Source organism: Balaenoptera acutorostrata, chromosome 2 (assembly GCF_949987535.1).
Source record: "Balaenoptera acutorostrata chromosome 2, mBalAcu1.1, whole genome shotgun sequence".
Classification (NCBI taxonomy): domain Eukaryota; kingdom Metazoa; phylum Chordata; class Mammalia; order Artiodactyla; family Balaenopteridae; genus Balaenoptera; species Balaenoptera acutorostrata.
This window is the reverse complement of record NC_080065.1, coordinates 170,717,403-170,740,702: the sequence shown is the minus strand read 5'-3', so window position 1 is coordinate 170,740,702 and position 23,300 is coordinate 170,717,403. Positions and strand designations below refer to the sequence as shown.

At 37.9% G+C, this 23,300-nt stretch overlaps 1 protein-coding gene across 6 annotated transcripts in view; it reads left to right on the top strand.

Moving 5' to 3' along the window:
* Positions 1-23,300, top strand: part of NLRP3 (NLR family pyrin domain containing 3) — a 150,224-nt gene that overhangs the window by 39,681 nt on the left and 87,243 nt on the right. For 4 of the 6 annotated variants that reach the window (XM_057541655.1, XM_057541657.1, XM_028164314.2 and 1 more), the window contains 3 exons: positions 10,675-10,845; positions 11,346-11,516; positions 14,657-15,338. The exons of the other annotated variants lie outside the window; for them this stretch is intronic. In XM_057541655.1, the coding sequence (XP_057397638.1) occupies positions 10,675-10,845; positions 11,346-11,516; positions 14,657-14,756 (442 nt within the window). In that variant the 3' untranslated portion in view covers positions 14,757-15,338. Of the gene's footprint in view, positions 1-10,674; positions 10,846-11,345; positions 11,517-14,656; positions 15,339-23,300 lie in introns of those variants that run through there. 6 annotated transcript variants of the gene reach the window in all.

Genomic DNA, 23,300 nt, shown 5'->3' with positions numbered 1-23,300 from the left:
CATGGAATATCTTTTTCCATCCCCTCACTTTCAGTCTGTATGTGTCCCTAGGTCTGAAGTGGGTCTCTTGTAGACAGCATATATATGGGTCTTGTTTTTGTATCCATTCAGCAAGCCTGTGTCTTTTGGTTGGAGCATTTAATCCATTCACGTTTAAGGTATTTGTCGATATGTATGTTCCTATGACCATTTTCTTAATTGTTTTGGGTTTGTTTTTATAGATCCTTTTCTTCTCTTGTGTTTCCCACTTAGAGAAGTTCCTTTAGCATTAGTTATAGAGCTGGTTTGGTGATGCTGAATTCTCTTAGCTTTTGCTTGTCTGTAAAGCTTTTGATTTCTCCATCGAATCTGAATGATTCCTTGCCAGGTAGAGTAATCTTGGTTGTAGGTTCTTTGCTTTCATCACTTTAAGTATATCATGCCACTCCCTTCTGGCTTATAGAGTTTCTGCTGAGAAATCAGCTGTTAACCTTATGGGAGTTCCCTTGTATGTTATCTGTCGTTTTTCCCTTGCTGCTTTCAATAATTTTTCTGTGTCTTTAATTTTTGCCAATTTGATTAGTATGTGTCTTGGTGTGTTTCTCCTTGGGTTTATCCTGTATGGGACTCTCTGGGCTTCCTGGACTTGGATGGCTATCTCCTTTCCCATGTTAGGGAAGTTTTTGACTATAATCTCTTCAAATATTTTCTCTGGTCCTTTCTCTCTCTCTTCTCCTTCTGGGACCCCTATAATGCAAATGTTGTTGCGTTTAATGTTGTCCCAGAGGTCTCTTAGGCTGTCTTCATTTCTTTTCATTCTTTTTTCTTTATTCTGTTCTGCAGCAGTGAATTCCACCCTTCTGTCTTCCAGGTCACTTATCCGTTCTTCTGCCTCAGTTATTCTGCTATTGATTCCTTCTAGTGTAGTTTTAATTTTAGTTATTGTATTGTTCATCTCTGTTTGTTTGTTCTTTAATTCTTCTAGGTCTCTGTTAAACATTTCTTGCATCTTCTTGATCTTTGCCTCCATTGTTTTTCCGAGGTCCTGGATCATCTTCACTGTCATTATTCTGAATTCTTTTTCTGGAAGGTTGCCTATCTCCACTTCATTTAGTTGTTTTTCTGGGGTTTTATCCTGTTCCTTCATCTGGTACATAGCCCTCTGCCTTTTCATCTTGTCTATCTATCTGTGAATGTGGTTTTTGTTCCACAGACTGCAGGATTGTAGTTCTTCTTGCTTCTGCTATCTGTCCTCTGGTGGATGAGGCTATCTAAGAGGCTTGTGCAGGTTTTCTGATGGGAGAGACTGGTCCTCTCTCTGCTTACTTTGCCTGTCTGTTCTTCCATGCTGTTTACTTAATCCGTTAGAGTTCTTAGGGTATTAGTTATAATTATTTTAAATGCCTGGTCTGAGAATTTCACATTCCTGCCATATCTGACTCTGGTTCTGATGTTTTCTCTGTTTCTTCAACCTTTATTCTTTGCTTTTTAAAGTGTTTTGTAACTTTTTCTTGAAACCTGGACATGATGTACTGGGTAGAGGGAACTACTCTAAATAGAACTTTAGTAATATGGTAATGAAGTGTGGGAAGAGGTGAAGCATTCTAGAATCCTATGATTAGGTTTCAGCCTTTTAGTGAATTTATACCTCTGGGCTGTGAATTCTCAGTGCTTTTCAACTGCTTCTCAGTTTTTTCCCTCCCTTCTTAGCAGAACAGGTTGCCTAGAGTAGCCTGAAGCTGAGTATTTCCCTTCCCTAAGATCAGTTAGACTAATAATATCCCAGCAAGTTAGGCCCTGGGCAACTATTTTCTCCTGAAGATAAGTATTGTTGAAAAGAACAGAGTGCTCTGGTATATAGGCATACGTTAATTTATTGATCTTTGCTTTATTGTGCTTTGCAGACATTGCAATTTTTACAAATTGAAGGTTTGTGGCAACCCTGTGTTGAGCAAGTCTATTCGCACCATTTTCCAACAGCATTTCCTCACTTTGTGTCTCTGTGTCACATTTTGGTAATTCTTGCCGTATTTCATACTTTTTGATTATTATTATATTTGTTATGGTGATCCGTGATCAACAATTTTTATTGGTTCCATTGTAACTGTTTTGGAGGCACCACAGACCACACCCATATACGTCAGTGAACTTAACTGATAAATGTTGCGTGTGTTCTGACTGCTCCACAGATTGGCTGTTCCTGTGTCATCTCTCTTCCTCTCAGTGGGCTTCCCTATTCTCTGAGACACAACAATATTGAAATTAGGCCAATTATTAACCCTACAATTCTTCTAAGTGTTCAAGTGAAGAGTCAATCAATCTGGCAAACTTCATGGTTGTCTTTTTAAAAAAAAAATTATTGAAGTGTAGTTGATTTACAATGTTGTGTTAGTTTCTACTGTACAGCAAAGTGAGTCAGTTATACATATGTATACGTTCTTTTTCATGTTCATTTCCATTACGGTTTATCACAGAATGTTGAATATAGCTCCCTGTGCTCTACAGTAGGACCTTGTTGCTCACTGTTGTCTTATTTCAAGACATCGCCACAGCCACCCTAAACCTCAGCAACCACCATTCTGATCAGTCAGCAGCCATCAACACTGAGTCAAGACCTTCCACCAGCAAAGATTATGACTCACTGAAGGCTCAGACGACAGTTAGCATTTTTTAGCAATAAAGTATTTTTTAATTAAAGTATGCACATTGTTTTTTTTAGACATATTGCTATTGCACACTTAATAGACTACAGTATAGTGTAAACATAACTTTTATATGCACTGGGAAACCAAAAAATTCGTGTGACTAATTTGGTTGCGATATTTGTTTCATTACGGTAGTCTGGAACTGAACTGACAATATCTCTGACATATGCTTGTATTTTAAAATGGTTCCTTTACTCCTCCCTGTACTGGAAGCACAGACGGATTTTTCCCTGATATTTAATGTAAGAACTTAGTTGAGCTCCTGGAGATAAAACTCACAAAAGTATGCAGGTCCCCTTATGATGGGGTCCCCCGGTGTTTTTATTGTTCAGACTTGTCCACAACTAGCCTTTAGTTATTTGTCAATTACAATTCAGGTTTTCCTACCTGGGCACTGATTCCCATGGAGATTTAAACTCATTGGTGTCTGATCCAGGAAGTTATGATTCTTTGTATTTGCCTCTGTGTCTCCCCAATTTTGGGGGCAGCAAATTGTGCTGTGGCCACACTTCTCGTGGATTTAAGAAGTATTGTTGATTCGTCAGCTTGTTCAGCTTTTACCTTGTTGTTAGGACAGAATGGCAACTTCTAAGCTTTCTACATGCTGGCCTGGAAACTGGAAGTCCTGCTTGTGAGTTTTTTAATTACAAAAGTAATACATGCTTAGTGTGAAAATGTTAAATAATACAAATACATGAAGTAAGAATTGAAAGCTCCTTTTCAGCTCACTTCCCAAGAGAACAATTTACAGCAGACTGATGAGCAAACTTCTAGACATTTTGTTATACATGAACAATCATCCATCCATTAATCTGTCCATCTACCCACCCATCTTAATACACTCTGTGTATTGGTTTCCTAGGGCTACTGTAATAAAGTACCACAAAAGGAGTGGCTTAAGCAACATTTATTTTTACTTTTTTTCTTTCAATTTTATTGGCATATAATTAAAGTACAGCACTGTATAAGTTAAAGGTGTATAGCATAATGACTTGACATACATATATTGCAAAATGATTACCACTGTTAATATCCATCACTTCATATAGTTACAAAAAATGTTTTAGAATTACTCTCTTAACAACTTTCAAATATACCATACAGCAGTGTTATCTATAGTTATTACTTGTCTTTTTGATGATGGTCATTTTAACAGACATGAGGTAGTAGCTCATTGTGTTTTTAATTTACATTTCCCTGGTGAGTAGTCCTGTTGAGCATCTTTTCATGTACCTGTTGGCTATTCGAATATCTTCTTTGGAAAAATATCTATTCAGGCCCTTTGCTCATTTTTAAATTGGATTATTTGCTTTTTTGCTGTTGAGTTATATGAGTTCTTTACATTTTGTATATTAACCTTTTATCAGATACATGATTTGCAAATATTGTCTCCCATTCTGTAGGTTGCCTTTTCATTTTGTTATTTCTTTTGCTATGCAGAAACTTTAGTTTTATGTAGTCCCATTTGTTTATTTTTAATTTTGTTGCCAATGCTTTAGGAGTCATATTAAAAAATAATCATTACTAAGACCCATGTCAAGGAGCTTTGTTTTCTATATTTTCTTCCAGGAATTTTATGGTTTCAGGTCTTATCTTTAAGTCTTTAATCCTATTCAAGTTGATTTTTGTGAATGATATATGAAAGGGGTCTAGTTTCATTCCTTTTTATGTGAATATCTAATTTCCCCAGCACCATTTATGGAAGAGATTGTCTTCTCCATTGAGTATTCTTGGCTCCTCATCAAATATATGTTGATGGCATATTCATGGGTTTATTTCTGGTCTCTGGATCCTGTTCCATTGGTCTATTGTCTGTTTTTATGCCACTATGATACTGTTTTGATTACCATAGCTTTACAATATACTTTGAAATTAGGAGGTATGATGCCTCTAGCTTTGTTCTTCTCTATCAGGATTACTTTGGCTATTCTGGGTCTTTTATGGTTTCATATAAATTTTAGAAGTGTTTTTTCTACTTCTGTGAAAAATTCCACTGAAGTCTTGATAAGGATTGCATTGAATTGGTAGATGTCTTCAAGTAGTATGGACATTTTGATGATATTAATTCTTCCAATACATGAACAAGGGATATCTTTCCATTTGTTTATGTCTTCTTAAATTTCTTTCACCTGTGTCTTATAGTTTTCAGTGTAGAGATCTTTCACCTCTTTGATTAAGTTTATTCCTAAGTATTTTATTGTTTTTGATGCTACTGTAAATGGGATAGTTTTCTTTATTTCTTTTTTATATAATGTTATTAGTGTATAGAAATGCTACTGGCTTTCGGAAGGCAGCTATGCTCACCACTATACCACCAACGCTACATGAAATGTTACTGACATTTGTTTGTTGATTTTTGTATACTGCAACTTTACTGAATTCATTGATTAGATCTAACAGTTTTTTTGGTTGAGTCTTTAGGATTTTCTATATAAAACTCATGTCATCTGTAGAGTCAATTTTACTTCTTCCTTTCCAATTCTGATACATTTATTTCTTTTTCTGGCCTGATTGCTCTTTCTAGGACTTTCAGTACTATGTTGAATAGGAGTGGGGAGGGTGGGCACTTTTGTCATGTTTCTGATTATAGAGAAAAGATTTCAACATTTCACTGTTGAGTATGATGTTAATTGTGGGCTTGTAATATATGGCCTTTATTATGATGGGGTATATTCCTTCTATACCTAATTTGTTAAGAGTTTTTATCATGAACAGATGTTGAATTTTGTCAAATGCTTTTTCTGCATCTACTGAGATGGTCATGTGATTTTTTATTTCATTCTATTAATGTGATGTATCACATTAATGGATTTGCATATGTTGAACTATCCTTGCATCCCAGAGATAAATTCCACTTGATCATATTGCATGATTCTTTTTTTTTTTTTTTCTTTTTTTTTGGCTGTGCTGGGTCTTCATTGCTGCACATGGGCTTTCTCTAGTTGTGGTGAGCAGGGGCTACTCTTCATTGTGGTGCATGGGCTTCTCATTGTAGTGGCTTCTCTTATTGCAGAGCACAGGCTCTAGGCACACGGGCTTCAGTAGTTGTGGCTCATCATCTCAGTAGTTGCAGCTCACAGGCTGTAGAGCGCAGACTCTGTAGTCGTGGTTCATGGGCTTAGTTGTCCCACAGCATGTGAGATCTTCCCGGACCAGGGATTGAACCCATGTCCCCTGCATTGGCAGGCAGATTCTTAACCACTGGACCACCAGGGAAGTCCTGTATGATTCTTATAATGTGCTGCTGAATTCAGTTTACTAGTATTTTGTTGAGAATTTTTACATCTATATTCATCAAGGAAATTGGTCTCTGGTTTTCTTTTCTTATAGTGTCCTATCTGGTATCAAGGTAATGTTGGCCTCATAAAATGAGTTAAGGAGTGTTCCCTCCTTTTTGATTTTTGGAAAAGTCTGTGGAGAATTGGTGATAATTCTTCTTTAAATGTTTAATAAAATTCACTAGTGAAGCCATCTGGTCCTGGGCCTTCTTTTGCTGGGAGTTTTTTAATTTCTGATTCAATCTCCTTACTAGTAATTGGTCTGGTTAGATTTTCTATTTCTTCCTGATTCAGTCCTGGTAGCTTGTATGTTTCTAAGAATTTTTCCATTTCTTCTAGGTTGTCCAGTTTGTTATAGTTGTTTATAGCAGTTCTTATGATCTTCTGTATTTCTGTGATATCAGTTTTAATGTCTCCTCTTTTGGTTACAATTTTATTGATTTAGGTTTTCTTTCTCTCTCTCCCTTTTTTTTGGGGGGGGGAGGTTTCTACCTAAAAGTTTGTAAATTTTGTTTATCTTTTCAAAGGTCCAACTCTTAGTTTGTTATTTTTTTCTATTATTTTTCTACTTTTTATTTTACTTATTTCTGCTGTAATCTTTTATTTCCTTCCTTTTGTTAACTTTAGGCTTTGTTTATTCCTCTTTTTCTAGTTCTTTGAGGTGTAGAGTTAGTTGTTTATTTAAGATCTTTCAATTTTCTTGATGTATACATTTATGGCTAGAAACTTTCCCATTAGAAATGATTTTCCTGCATCTTATAAGTTTTGGTATGTTGTTTTTAATTTTTTTTGACTCAAGATATTTTATTTCCCCTATAATTTTTCTTTGACTCATCGGTTGTTCAGAAGAGCATTGTTTAATTTTCATGTATTTTTGAGTTTTTCAATTATCCTCCTGTTATTGATTTCTAGTTTCATACCATTGTGGTCTGAGACGATACTTGGTATAATTTCAATCTTCTTGAATTTGCTAAGACTTGTTTTGTGGCCTAACATATGATCTATCCCAGAAAATTTTTCATGTGCAGAAGAATGTTCTGCTATTGTTAAAATGTTCCAAACAAAATTTATTTTGTCTTAGTAATGGAGGCTAAAAGTCCAAGATCAAGGTGTCAGCAGGATTTGTTCCTCTGACAGCTGTGAGGAAGAATATGTTCCATACTTCTCTTCCAGCTTCTGGTGGTTTACTGGCAATCTTTGACATTCCTTGGCTTGTAGATGTATCACCTCAGTCTTAGCCTTCATATGCACATGGTGTTCTCACTGTGTTGGTGTGTGTCTGTCTTTGAGTTTAAACATCTCCCTTTTATAAGGATATCAGTCATATTGGGTTAGGGCTTACCTTAATGACCTCATTTTAACTAATTACATCTTCAATGACCGTATTTCTAAATAAGGTCATATTCTGAAGTACTGGGGGATAAGACTTCAACATATAAAATGTTGGGGGACATGATTCAACCCCAAACACTCTGTCTATCCAAACTGGAATCATTATGAGACCATTTTTCCATGATTTACTTTTTTCATTTATTGTGGACACATTGCCATGCTGGTATATACAGATCTACAGATTTTGGCATAATGCTCTATAGTATGCATTATGGTAATATATTTAGCTGCTCATTGAATGATGAACCTTTGGATGAGTTTCTACTTTTTCACTATTACAAATAACTCTGCAACAAGCATATTTATATATACAACTTTATGTGTGTGTATTTGTTTTGAGACAGATACCTACAAGTGGAATTAATGAGGCAAAACTTTTAGGCATTTTATATTTTGTTAGGTATAGTCAACATTTCTTTTCTTGAACTTTAGGTCTTTCTCTCTGGCTGCATATTGCCCCTGCCCCCTCCACAATATTACACAAGCATCACACACTAAGCATTTGCAAAATTCTTTACTTCTTGTAACTTTTTCCCCACCCCTCTCCTTTTTCTTGCCCTCTCTATTCTGCCCTCTTGCCCTCTCTATTCTGCCTTGTTGAATAGTGGGACTTTCCAGGGAGCTGACAAGTAAACAGAGGATAATTCTAATCTTATGTTTACTTTCAATTTCCTCTGCCTCTCATCTTTCTTTTACATAACACCAGAGGGAATTTTCTGAAATGCAAATTTGATAATACTGGGCTTTTGCTCAAAAAAACCTTCAAACGTTCTTCTTTGAAATCAGGGTAAATTTGGTATATCTTAGCTTGGCACACAAGGCTATCCCTGATCAGCCCTAAATTGCTGCTTCTTCCCTCTTGCCTACCACATCCTTCACTCTTCTGAGTCATACTGAAGTTTTAGTTCTAAGAACCTGGCCCACTCTTTCACCCTTCCTCACCCTTGCATACCATTTTCCTTTTTGCCTGAGGGTTACCCTTACTCTCCCATTCCTACTGTCTATCTAGAAAGCTCCTTCTTATTCTTCAACTGATTTCTCTGATCCTCAGTTTTTCTATTTAAAAATAGATATAAAAACAACACGTGCATCTTGGTTTTCTAATAATTCAATGAGATAATCCTATTTAAAGTCATCCTCACACAGCCAAGCAATTAGTAGATACTCAATAAATGTTAAATCTTCTTCCTCAATTTTCTTTGTGAGACATTTTTGTGACATAAGGCATATCATTAGTAAATTTTTAAAAAATCAGTAACAATATAGTACATGGAAAGATATCTATGTTCAGTAAATGTAGATCTGAGTCGAATGGATTGAGTGAAACCAAGATATATGATGTTGGTTACATTCTTCTAATCTAGTGGTTTGGTTGGTAGGGCTTGGTTGTTTGATTTTCTAAACATTTCATTATGTACTCTATGTACCCATCACTCAGTCTCAGTGGTTACCAACATTCTGATAATCCTGATGTGACTTATTCTTAACAAAACCATCCTATCTACTTGTAGTTGCTGCCACTTCACTGTGTACTTCTCAAACATCTGTTGCATAATACTTTTTAGCCCTTTTCTGGAAATAGTAGTAAATCTTACTATTCTGTAACTTTCAAAATATTCTTTCTTTTCCTTTTTGAGGACCATCTCTAGTCTTCTGGAATGGTCTTCATCTTTGCCAGTGTCTTAGTCTATTTGGGCTGCAGTAACAAAAATACCATAGACTAGGTGGCTCAAACAACAAACATTTATTTCTCACAGTTCTGGTGGCTGGAAATCCAAGATCAAGGTGCCTGTAGATCACCTGGTTCCTGGTGAGGACTCTATTCTTGGCTTGCATACAGCCACTCTTGCTGTGTTCTCACATGGTGATAGGGGTGAGGCAGCTCTCTGGGGTCTCTTTTAAAAGGGCACTAATCCCATCATGAGGACTCTACGCTCAAGATCTAATCACATCTTAAAGCCCCCACATTCTACTGGATTGGCCAAAAAGTTCTTTTGGGTTTTTCCCTAAGATGTTACAGAAAAACCCAAATGATCTTTGTGGCCAACCCAATAATACCATCACATGAAGAGTTAAGATTTCAACATATGAAATTTGGAGGAGGGGGGACTACAAACATTCAGTCTATGATAGCCAGAAATCCTGAAAATCCCTTCTGCATGTTCACTGAAGATCCTCTGATAAAATTCTCCTTAGCTAGAAAGAAGAACTTACTATAAACTACTCAATTGTTTTTGTTCATACCTCTTGGGCTTCATTTCCCTCTTTGTCTTGCTTACTCAGTCTTTTTTGTCGTGATTCATTCTTGACTGGGAAGATGGAGACTAGCGGATGGATAATTATTTCTGTTTCCTTTTGGTCATCTGTTCATGCTATGCTGTCTGGATCACTTCTTTCTGTATTTCTATTTTTTCTGATTCTAAGACACCTTGGAACTTAAAAACATGTCATTGTTAAGAAAGAAATGTGACTGCATGAGATATTCTTAAATCAAAGCTTTGTTGAAGGCCTAGCACATGTGACTTTCTGCATACTGTATATTACTCTTTGAGCTTCTATGCAGGAGTGACACAGCTCTCTATTTCAGAGTGCTTATGCTCTTGTTGGGTGATAGTATATTCTCAACTTGACCAAGAGTAGTACATCAAAAATCTTAGTTCCACTGCGTATAATGCAAACCTAGGGCTTTGTACTCTGAGAGGCCATTTACAAGGCAGAAGGTAGTGTGAAATGGACAAAAGGGCCAATAGAGAAGGGGATGGCTCTAGAAGGTGTAAGTCTGGGTCCCCTCTCTACCAAATACTCTCTCGTTGACCTTAAAAGCAACACATGATTTGATGAGCTTCAGCTTTCTAATCTGTAGAAAATATTCAATAGTTACAGCTGCACTGCCACCCTGCTTGGTTGGTATAAGAATCAAATAAGGTAGGCCTCTGCAGTGTTAATATAATAATAATGAGAGTTATTAGTAAGAGACAATCTGGGATGTCTTTCTGGAAGAAGTGGTAGTGAGGAACATGTATGGCCAGAGGGAATACGTGTAAGAAGGAGGAATGTGGAGGGAATGTGGATCAGTTTGCTTTTGCTCTGTCCCTTCTGCTGATCCCAGGAAAGCATCTGCTAAGAAATCATTTGTCTCTTTTATGGGGCCAGAGATAGGGAGTCATGCTCTCCTCAGATTATATCCAAAATGCTGGCCACTGACCTTTAAGTTGAAGCATGAAGCTTTTCAGATAAAATGAAGTTCCTGTGTTGAGACAGCTGTGCAATGTTCAAGGAAGTCTGGGCATTGAGGATTCTTCTCCCTGTTCCTTCTACAGGTTGGTGAATTCTGGCATTACGTCAGGTGGTTGTCTAGCTCTATGCTCGGTGCTCAGCACAAACCAGAATCTCACACACCTTTACCTACGGGGCAATGCTCTCGGAGACGTGGGGATCAAGCTACTCTGTAAGGGACTCTTACATGCCCACTGCAAGCTTCAGGTGTTGGAGTAAGTCTCTGAGCTTATTACAGTGATTGGAATGCATGGTGGCTACAGGGAAGGGGACAGTTGAGGGGAATGATGATGAGATAATCTATATCTGAGAGTCTTCCTAGGGCTTGGCTTCTTACAGGATTATGGGACTAGGAGGAGCTGTACTTTTAGATGGTGTAAAGGTAAATACTGAAGTTCCTTTCACCATAAATCTCTCTACCACAAAAGAGTGGGGGTGGTACGGCACTAGTGTTTTAGGAAAATCTGGGGGAGAGAGAATTTGGGAAAAATCATTTCATAAACTGCTGTTAATCATTTGAACTGCAAAATCCAGTAGACTGGAAAAAATATTCTCATCTGAAGAGGAGAGAATGATAACCCTTGGCACATAAGGCAGTTCCAAGTTTGTTAATCCTGAGCCTTTTCTGCATTTGAAATATTACAGGCTAAGATCTGGGAGACCTGTGGAGGATAATTAAGGGTACATTTTCTTGAAATCACCTTCTTTCTTGCAGATTAGACAACTGCAGCCTCACGTCACACTGCTGCTGGGGTCTTTCCACACTTCTGACTTCTAACCAGAGCCTGAGAAAGTTGAGCTTAGGCAACAATGACCTGGGTGATCTGGGGGTCATGCTACTCTGTGAAGTGCTGAAACAGCAGGGCTGCCTCCTGAAAAGCCTGAAGTAAGTGTGCTCTGTAGAGATTTGTGTGGCAGGGCTCCTAGTGCTAAGGAAAAGTTGGCCAGTTTCCAAAATCCAGGTTGGCTTCATTTGCACTCTGGGTGAGGTTGGACCTGGGCCAGTTGCAGATTTATAAATGTATACAGTAATTGAGTCATGAACTATGTATTCAATTTCATCCAGACATTTAGAATAATCAAGGTTCATTTGGGTGTGAAAAGACCTTTCACCCATATTCCTGAAAGAAACACAAGTCCCAGTGAAAAATAGCCAAAGAGAATTGTATTTCTATGCAAGGTATCATACTTTGTAGAACTAGACCTGTCCATGGGTCATCCTTATTGCAAAGGTCCTTGCATAGTAGGGATGTTGTTGGTCTTGTTTTGGAGAATTTCTAAATAGAAAGTGCTCCAGAAACATCAAGATTAGAAATGCCATAAACTTTGGCCTGTCTTCAGGGTGTTGGGACCGTTGGCTCCTTTCCATCATCAATGATACCACTGAGGTACACATTACTTCGCTAGTAAGAGCTTCCTAATTAGTTTCATAAATTCTGTCAGCTCTGACGATCACAGTCTCCACTAAAGACATTTCTTTCACTTGGTTTTAGGGTCAACACACTCTCCTCTGGATTTTCTCCTACTACATTGGCTGTTTCTGCTCAGTCTCCTCTGGTATCACTTCATCATTCTGACCTTTACATACTGAATCCCCAGGACTCAATCACTGGGTTAATTTTTCTTCTTTACACTTTCTCCCTTGTTTACATCATCTAGTCTTCTGGTTTCATCATATATGTGCTGTTCCCCTCCCCCCAGTTCATATCTCCATGAATTCCATGTTCAAATGCTTGTCTCACCTTTCCACTTGGATGGCTAATAAGCCTCCCAAATTTCACATGTCCAAATCCAAACCTGTGCTGTTCCCTTCTGTCTAAAATCTGCTTCTTCCCTATCTCAGTCAATGGTAACTCAGTCTGAATTGTTCAGGTCAAAACAATCCTGGTGTCATCTTTGACACATCTTTTTCCTTATGCACATATCCAATCCATTGGTATGTCCTGTTAACTCTGCTTTCACAGCATGCCCACTCATTGACCACTTTTTGCCAGCTTCATGGCTCCTACCCTAGTTCAAACCACTGTCACCTCTTGTCTGGATTGTCCTGGTAGCATTCTGCCAGGATACTCTGCATCTACCATTGCAGATGGAGGGTGTAGCTAAAACATGAGTCAGAGCATATCACTCCTACCAACATGCTTCTATCACAAAGTAAGAGCCACAAACTCATGGCAGTGTCTAAGGCCCCATGTGATCTGGCTCCTGCTATTTTTGCAAAGTCATCTTCTAACCCTAGTTCCTTCTGCTCCACTCACACTGGTTTCCTTGCTATTTCGAAAAACACTGTCACCTCCGAAACTATGCACTTGCAGTTCCCTCTGCCTGGAACTTCCCCCCTTTGATATCCACATGCCTTATTCCTGTGCATCATTAACTTCTCTGCTCAGGGTTTTCTCTGTGAGTCTGACTGTAACCATCCTACTGAAAATAGCAGCCCAGCATGCCTTTCCTCTTCTTTGCTTATTTTCCTCCATAGTGTTGACCATCATAATACATGCTATATCATTTTCTTGTTTATTTATTATCTATATCTTACCCCTAGTTTATAAATTCTATTAGCCCAGAAATTTCTGTCCTTGTCCATGGACTCAAGGCTAAGAACCAATTGGAATACAGGTTTGAATAAACAATAGTTCAGATCAGCATTGTATCCTTGTGTGGACATAGTGGAACATGTTTCTTGCAAGAAAAGCCATTTCCAGAGCTAAGAGAAATAGGAACGAAAGGAATTATTGGTCAGGATGAAGCTGGGGACACTGCTGTATGTGGGCTAATTGACCCAGCCCTGAAGGACACTCTGGAGATAAGGGACAGGCTCAAAATAGACTGGGGAATCCATTGATGCAGTCAACCTGTCTTGTGAGCTCAGGTTGCCATAACAAAATAGCATAGACTAGGTGCCTTAAACAAATCATAGACATTTATTTCTCACAGTTCTGGTAGCTGGAACATCCAAGATCATGGCACTGGCTGATTTGGTTTCTGGTGAGAGCTCTTTTCTGGACTTGTTGTGTCCTCATGTGGTACACAGAGATAGAGACAGAGATAGACAGAGAGTGTGTGCTGTGGTATCTCTTATTATAAGGGCACTAATCCCATCATGAGGACCCACCCCCATGACCTCATCTAACCCTCATTACCTCCCAAAGACCTCATATCCAAATACCATCACATTGAGGGTTAGGGCCTTAACATATGAATTTTGAAGGAACACAAACAGTCCATAACACAACCAAATCAAGGTTATTAGAAATGCTTCAGGACAAATGGTATGATTTCTTAGTTAAGTTGCAAGGGAAACTTAAAAAAAGAGAAGGAGGAAGAACTGATATCAAAGAAGACTTGAGAGGCATACCAAGCAATTACAATGTGTGGACCTTTTTTTTTTTTTTGGCTGCATTGTGCGGCTTGCAGGATCTTAGTTCCCCCACCAGCAATTGAACCTGGACCATGGCAGTGAAAGCACCAAGTCTTAACCACTGGACCTCCAGGGAATTCCCAATGTGTGGACTTTATATGGCTCCTGATTAAATGAACATAATATAAAAATTTTATCAGACAGTTGAGGAAGTTTAAACACTGATTGGACATATATTGATATTTAGAAATTATTGCTAACTTTTTTGGGTGTGATAATGGCATTGCAGTTATGTTTTAAAAGTCTGCATTTAGTTTCACACATTGAAATATTTATAGATGCATGAACTGCTGTGTTTAAGATAATCCACTGATGTGAGGAGTGGGTGGGTGATAGATGAAACAAGATTGGCCATGAGCTGTTAACTGTCAAACCTGAGTAATGGGATTCATTATACTATTCTCTCTATATTTGCACATGTTTAAACATTTCCAAACTTGAAGGTTAAAAATATTGAATATCACAGAAACCACATTAGGCATGAAGTGCAACATTGGAAAACCTAGAAGTGTGAGGCTAAGTGAGGAGATGAGATTTTTAAAGCCAAAAACTGAAAGTGTTTATTTGAAGAGTACAATCCAAAGCTTCTCTATTTGCTTTTACAGGTTGTGTGGAATGTATTTCAATTATGATACAAAACGTGCATTAGAAACACTTCAAGAAGAAAAGCCTGAGTTGACCATTGTTTTTGAGCCTGCTCGGTAGTGGTGGAAGCAGGGCTGCCAGACGCCAAGGTTCTTTGCCTTCCCTGCCATCTAGGTGTGGATAAGTGGTAGTGAGTACTCCTCCATCAGGGTTAAGACCACCACTCTGTGATTCTTCTGGTCCAGTGAGGAAGAGTGGAAGCTTGCTGATGGTGCCTTTGCCTAGAGAATGTGAGCATCTCCTTTACCTCTGGGTTGAAGACATCAGGGCAATAAAATCATCAAACAATGCAGGTCTCACCATAGTGCCTCAGTCAGAGGATGTGCTCCTCTTGGTGACCTCATGTAACTAACTCATTCAATAAAGCACTTTTTCTTTCTTTTTCTCTTTTTGCTCTAGCTCTCCTTTCCCTCATATCTTCCCCCCCCCCCTTTTTTTGTTTACTTTTGACTGTATCATTCCTCCTGCCATCTTTCTCTTAACTGACCATAACAGAATGAGTTAACTGTATATTATGTTGCAATTTTATGGCAGCAACTTATTTATTTTTAATCTTTGAACAGTTATATTTTCTAATAAAATAATTCATTTTATTGTATTGCAGCTGGTTGAAAATTTGGAAAATAGAAAAACTTTATTGTATTTATTGAGTTAATTTGTTTCCTTTCCTTAATTTTAAGAGAGTGTGCCTAGAAATCTTTTTACTTATTTATCTAAACTACTAAAGATAAATTAAATTGCTTCATGTGTTAAAAAATCTCTTTGCCAAATGATTCAATTGTAATGAATAAGGAAAAAAAAATGTCTTATCCTAACTCTGATGGTTGAAATTTCAGCTCTGGTAGGACAGGAGGTTGAAATCATGCAAAAGAAAGTTTTAGAGTAGAGGGAGTCTATATTCATAAATAGAAGTATTATGTAGAAAATGCATTTTGCCTTCAGTTATAAGAACTTATCTTGGATTTATCACATTCCAGGAGCATTTCATCTACCACACTTCACATAGCATTAAATCATTAATGTATATTGAATGATTGCTTCTCCACACATGGAGCAACTCTTAAACCACATGGAATTTTTCAGGATGGAAATACCACTTCCTTTTTCAAATGAGTCATCTAGACCTCTGCTTTTCAAAGTGTAGCCTATGGACTGTTGATGTAAGGAGATTTTGAAAGAATGTAAATCAATCGAATTACTAAGTATGCTTTTTAGATGAGCTGACTTTTTTCATGATAAGACTTTTTCAATAAGGGAAGCAGTATGTGATTTATATTCTGGTGCAAAGTCTTTTTCTAGTCTAGGACTAGCACTTTTGAGTAACTCTGATCTCGATATTTGTTTTTTTGCATCTTAGTGAAGTGAGATATTGCAGACTGCCTCTCTGCCACAAACACCTTGACATGCAGGATAAAATATAATTAGAAAAACACAGCTAAGCTGGAAAGACAGAAGAAAAATTTCTGTTCATTAAGATGTCAAAATTGGATTAAGAGTTTACCTTTCAGTGGTCAAGAGGAATATCTGAATAGATAAATACCCCACAATATAACTATTAATTTGGAAAATTCCATGAGGTTTTCCACACTAGTAGAACTAAAAAATAAGTAAAGTTGATGGATAGAAAAATCAATATACAAACATCAACACATGAAGTTGGAAAGAAATCATTCGTTCCAACCATCACAATTAAAATTGGGTGAGGCATGAAGCAGCAATGGGTGCTAAAACCTAATAGGAAATTTAAATGATAAGCAGTATTCTTGTGTAGTCTGAAATTATCTTTTTACAGTTGGCTAATCAGTTGCAAAAGAAAAATAGTAACTATATAAAGAGCAGAAATTGGACAGTACCTGACCATCTAATAAAAAATATCAGTGAGGGCAGATGGATGTCTGCTTTCAGGTGAGATGACTTGAGACGGAACCAATATCACTACTGTGTGTTTCTGGTTGAGAACCTGGAATTTAATCATCAGCAAACACCAGACAAACTCCAAATGAGGAAGTTCTATTAAAAGGGGGAGGGGACTATATTCTTCAAGAATGTCAATGTTAGTGTTGACAATGGATAAATCTTGGGGTGGGAGGGTTATGGAATTATTCTTTAGACTGTTCTTATTCTTGCATCTTTTATGTACATATGACATATTTCCAAATAAAAGGTATAAATAATCAAAACAGCAGTATTTCTAAGCACTTGCAATTTAAAATGTAATAAAATCCTATTAATAAAGGGACTTCCCTGCTGGTGCAGTGGTTAAGAATCCACCTGCTAATGCAGGGGACATGGTTTCAAACCCTTGTCTGGGAAGATCCCACATGCCACGGAGCAGCTAAGCCCGTGCACCACAACTACTGAAGCCCGTGCACCACAACTACTGAAGCCCGTGCACCTAGAGCCCGTGCTCTGCAACAAGAGAAACCACCTCAATGAGAAGCTCACACACTGCAACGAAGAGTAGCTCCCGCTCGCCACAGCTAGAGAAAGCCCATGCACAGCAACGAAGACCCAACGTAGCCAAAAATAAATGAGTAAATTTATTTTTAAAAATCCCATTAATCATAGCAATAAAAGTTATTAAGTATGCAAACAAAAGAAGAGCAAAGAGCATTTTTCTCACCATCCAAGTCTACAAAGATTTACCCACTACAGTCACTGACCAACAGTGCACTCTGTGTTTCAGACAAAGGAAATTAAAGATGACAACAGGATGCTCTGTGTTTTGGACAAACAGGTTCCTTAGATAGTTAGATGTAGCTCAGGAAGAGTTTTAATAAACCCAGTTTCTTTCATCTTCTCATAGATAGAAAAGCATGTTAATCATTAACTTGAGATATCTGTTCGTTATGACTAGCAGTAATCTTTTACCAAGATGTATACTTGACTACATGCATTCCCTAGCCAAAAAAAAAAAAAAAAAAAAAAAATCACGTATATACTGGCTTCTTCCCCTACCTCTTTGGAGCAGTTCCTCAGAGCTATCTGAGAGGCTATCTCCTGGGCTATAGTCCTCAGTAAGACCCTGAATAAAATGTAACTTGTGTGTTTTTCTTTCAGTCAATATTTACCTGGAGTGAATCTCTTAAAAATTAAAAGTTGTAAAAAACCATACAAAAGAGGACCTGAATGAATGGAGAGATGGAGATATATGTCATATTCATGGATGGGAAGTTTCAAAGGCATGACAATGCTATCTGTTCCTCCCCTCAAACTAAAATTTGATGCAATTATCATTAACATACTGACAGGGATTTTCACAGAACTGAGCAAGATAATTTTTTAAATGTATAAGAAAAATAAGGAACAAAGAATATCCAGAAAAAATTTGACAATGTAGAAGAACTTGCCACACTAGATATTAAAAAGCTATAAAACTGATTGATGTAGTATAGGCAGGATAGAGTTCATGCACAGGCATAGGCATGCATGGAAATATAATTTGTGACATTGAAAATGTTGAGGAAAGGAAGGACTAGTCAACCTGGCTTGGACAAACAGCCAAGCACATGGAAACATTCTATTTCTGCCTTATATCATACAAATAAATTCCAAAAGTAATGAAGACACATTTTCAAAGTAAAGCTACATGTACAACTACGTGACTGTAGTTAACAATACTGTATTGTATAATTGAAGTTTGCTAAGAGGGTAGATCTTAAATGTTCTCACCATACACACACAAAAGGAAAAGTGCAACTATGTGAGACAATAAATATGTTAATTAGCTTGATTGAGTTGATTGTTTCACAGTGTATACTTAACCAAAACATCACATTGTTTTCTACCTATCTATCTGTCTAATTTTTATTTGTCAGTTATAACTCAATGAAGCTGGGGGAGAAACAGAATGACAGGAAAGTGCATTACATGACATAAGCACATTGACACAGATCATTAACTTAACAGAATGCAGTCACAATAAAAGCACATTGTTTTCTTCAGGGAAAAAAGTATAAAGACTTTAGAAGAAAATAGAGCAAAACGTGTAAGTTTAGGTAATGTGCTTCTTGAAATAAATATAAAATACACAAAGTATAAAGGAAAGGTTGATAAACTATAAAATGTAAAACTTTTGAGCATTGTTGTAAAGATAAAATATTAGCCCCAGCTTGAACCCTCTTGTGCCCAGTTCTGGTTCACATTTCACTCCAGCCATTGTTGTGCTCACCAGCTGCACACAGATGCAATATGATAGTATGTCAAGTCAGAGGTATCGCCTATCTTTCTTTGCCTTTCAGCCATGAGGCTTCTCTGATACTCCATGGGACATTTGCTGAACCACCCTATGCTGCCCAGCCTGCCAGTACAACAAAGCTAATGCCCTTGAGCAACAGGGGTGGGGACCACTATGAAGGTTTCCTCTTCCTTTGAGTGATACATTCTACATACTTTTCAGAAGGACTTGCTAGGATTGAGACCCTGTAACTTACTGTAGGGGTTCAGCTTATTACAGCTCCCTTGTGTTTGCTTTCCTTCTGTTATGGATTATGTCAAATTGAATGAAAATGTGCAACACAAGAACTGTGAGTGTAGTTTATTCAGTGTCTTACTGAGGTCTATAGCCTGGGAGAGAGCCTCTAAGATAGCTCTGAGAAACTGTTCTGAAGAGGTAAGGGGGGAGGCCCACATAAATATGATTTTGCTGAAGCGTACTTGTAATCAATCACACATCTCTGTAGAAGATTGCTGCTAGTTGCCAAGAACAAATATCTTAGTGGTTTTAGTGTTTTTCTAAGTATGGGAAGATGCAAGAATTAGGGTTCATAAAATTTTCTCCTGAAAAAATCTGACTATCTGAAGGCTTGTTCTGCCAGTTTTCCCAGAATGCCTCATTCCTGATCTCTGCCCTGAATTTCTTTCAAGTTGTATTGAAGGCCAGCGACTACAGTGGCTAATGACTTAATTCTTGTAGAACCAGTGGCGAGTGACATTCTTTAGTTTGCAGTTACATTGTGTTCCCTCGCCCTACAACCTGTCTCAATTCATATGTTGAAACCCCAACCTTCAGTAACTCAGAATGTGACCCTATTTGGAAACAGGGTCTTTATAGATGTAATTAGTTAAGGTGGGAACATGCTGGAGTAGGATGGACCCTAATTCAATATGCCTGGTATCCTTGTAAAAGGGTAAAATTTAGACAGACATAAACACAGGGAGAACATCATGTGCAGATGAAGGCAGAACTCTACAAACCGAGGAATTCCAAGGATTTTCAGCAAACCTGAGAGACAGACAGAGACAGACAGAGACAGAGACAGAGACATGGAGCATGGAGCAGATTCTTCCTCATAGCTCTCAGAAGGAACCAACCTGGCTGACATCCCGGTCTCAGATGTCTAACCTCCAGAACTGTGAGATAGTGCATTTCTATTATTTAAACCACACGGTTTGTGGCACTTTGTTATGGCAGTGCTAGTAAACTAAAACAATTTGTAATAGCAAAACGTTTGGTTAAACATTTTGGTTAAATGTAGTCAGGTTAAAATGGTAACACTCACTCTCAGAACTGATGTGTCACTAGCAGCCAGTGGAGCTTTTCCAGTGACGAAACTTTATAGGAACATTTGTAGAAATGGAGGAGGCCCACCCTACTCCCGTATGTCCTCATCTTAACTAATTACAACTGCAATAATGCTATTTCCAAATAAGGTCACATTCTGGGGTACTGGGAGATAGACCTTCAATATATAAATTTTGGGGGACACAAACTCATAAGCGTGCTCTCTCTGGCTCTCCAAATTCATATTATTTTCACATGTAAAATTCATTCACTGTATCCCAACCTCCCTAAAGGTCTTCACCCATTCCACTATCCAAGCTCATCTAATTATCATCTAGAATTCCCTGGCAGTCCAGAGGTTAGGACTCCGGGCTTTCACTGTCAAAGGCCTGGGTTCAATCCCTGGTTGGGGAACTAAGATCCTGCAAGCTGTGCAGCGTGGCCAAAAAAAATACATCATCTAAATCAGGTATGGGGGGCTCCCCTGGTGGTGCAGTGGTTGAGAATCTGCCTGCTAATGCAGGGGACACGGGTTCGAGCCCTGGTCTGGGAAGATCCCACATGCCGTGGAGCAACTAGGCCCGTGAGCCACAACTACTGAGCCTGCGCGTCTGGAGCCTGTGCTCCACAACAAGAGAGGCCACGATAGTGAGAGGCCCGTGCACCGCGAAGAAGAGTGGCCCCCGCTTGCTGCAACTAGAGAAAGCCCTAGCACAGCAACGAAGACCCAACATAGCAATCAATTGATCAATCAATAAATCTTTTTAAAAAAAATGTTTAAATCAGGTATGGGTGAGACTTGGGGAATAATTAATTCTGAGGCAAAATTCCTGTCCAGCTGTGAACATGTGAAACCAAACATCAGGTTATGTACTTCCAAAATATAATGGTGGGACAGGCATAGGATAGACATTCCCATTCAAAAGGAGAAAAATCAGAAGGAAACAAATAATCACTGGTCCCAAGCAAGTATGAAACCTGACAGAACAAACTCCATTAGATTTTAAGTCTTGAGAATAATCTGCTCTGATTATGCACTGCCCTCCTGGTCACAGAAAAGTAGATGACCTCACCCCCTGGGCCTGTGCTCTCTGGACCCTAGGGGCAATGGCAGCCTTGTCAAACTCTGAACCACCAATAGGATCAGTCTTCCATTTTCTTGAAGGATAACATGTATTCCTAGACAGATAGCCCTGTTGGCCCATTTCTTGACTCTGGAATCCTAGAAATCTGACAGTCTTCTTTATTTTATTCTGTTTCTGTCTCCTTTAGTCCAATCTGTCAGTATTTCTGCTGATAGAACATTCACAAAAATCTTGTTGGTCTCCTGTGAAATTCATAGGAGTCCAAATCATCAAACAAGAGGGACCTTTATAGATCTTACCTGGACAACAACAACTTTATTCCTGGTTTCTACTGAGATAGTTGATTGGATCCATGAGTCACATGCCTAATCCCTTTAGCAAACAGTTGTCCAGTCACATTCTTGATCCTGTAGCTTAAACTACACACACACACACACACACACACACACACACACACACCCCTTGCATGAAAGCATCCATGCACTTCTGTTGAACTTAAGTTTAAATTGGGAAAGAATCACAGTTTTGTGATATGTCATGCCATCTGTAAACATTGTATATCTACCCCATTATTCTCCTTTTCTATCTTTCAGTAATGTTTAGTTATTTTTTTAATATGTATCTCCCTCAGTTTTAAAAATTAGCTTTATTCCTATATACTCTAATATCTTTGTGGCCTTTATAAATGGGGTTGCATTTCTATTGCATTTTATAATGTCATTGTTGGATTGTGAAATTGCTGTATATAAATAAATATTTATCTATAGCAAAACAATTAGCTTTAGTATTCTAGTGGTTTGTCTAATGAATTTGCTTGCTTTTTCTATATAGATATCACCTTCAAGTAATAATAATTCTGATTCTTCCTTTCTCTTTCTCCTACATCTTATTTTTCTTTCTAGTTTGTTACATTACGTAGTTTTTACTACTTGGAGTGGTAGTGAATATCCTTGCTATGCTCCAAATTTAATGAGAATTAACCTAAGATTCACAATTCCTGGTTTCTTTTATTTTTAAAAATTTTTTATTTATTTTATTTATTTTATTTTTTAACATCTTTATTGGAGTATAATGGCTTTACAATAGTGTGTTAGTTTCTGCTTTATAACAAAGTGAATCAGTTATACATATACATATATCTGCATATCTCTTCCCTCTTGTGTCTCCCTCCCTCCCACCCTCCCTATCCCACCCTTCTAGCTGGTCACAAAGCACCGAGCTGATCTCCCTGTGCTATGCAACTGCTTCCCATTAGCTATCTATTGTACATTTGGTAGTACATATATACACTACCACCCTCTCACTTTGTCCCAACTTACCCTATCCCTTCCCTGTGTCCTCAAGTCCATTCTCTAGTAGGTCTGTGCCTTTATTCCCATCTTGCCCCTAGTTCTTCATGACCTGTTTTTTTTTTTTTTTTTTTAGATTCCATATATATGTGTCAGCATACGGTATTTGTTTTTCTCTTTCTGTCTTAACTTCACTCTGTATGACAGACTCTAGGTCCATCCACCTCACTACAAATAACTCAATTTCGTTTCTTTTTTATGGCTGAGTAATATTCCATTGTACATATGTGTTACATCTTCTTTGTCCATTCATCTGTCGATGGACACTTAGGTTGCTTCCAAGTCCTGGCTATTGTAAATAGAGCTGCAATGAACATTGTGGTACATGACTCTTTTTGAATTATGGTTTTCTCAGGGTATATGCCCAGTAGTTGGATTGCTGGGTCGTATGGTAGTTTTATTTTTAGTTTTTGAAGGAACCTCCATACTGTTCTCCATAGTGGCTGTATCAATTTACATTCCCACCAACAGTGCAAGAGGGTTCCCTTTTCTCCACACCTTATCCAGCATTTATTGTTTGTAGATTTTTTGTTGATGGCCATTCTGACTGGTGTGAGGTGATACCCCCTTGTAGTTTTGATTTGCAATTCTCTAGTGATTAGTGATGTTGAGGATCCTTTCATGTGTTTGTTGGCAATCTGTATATCTTCTTTGGAGAAATGTCTAT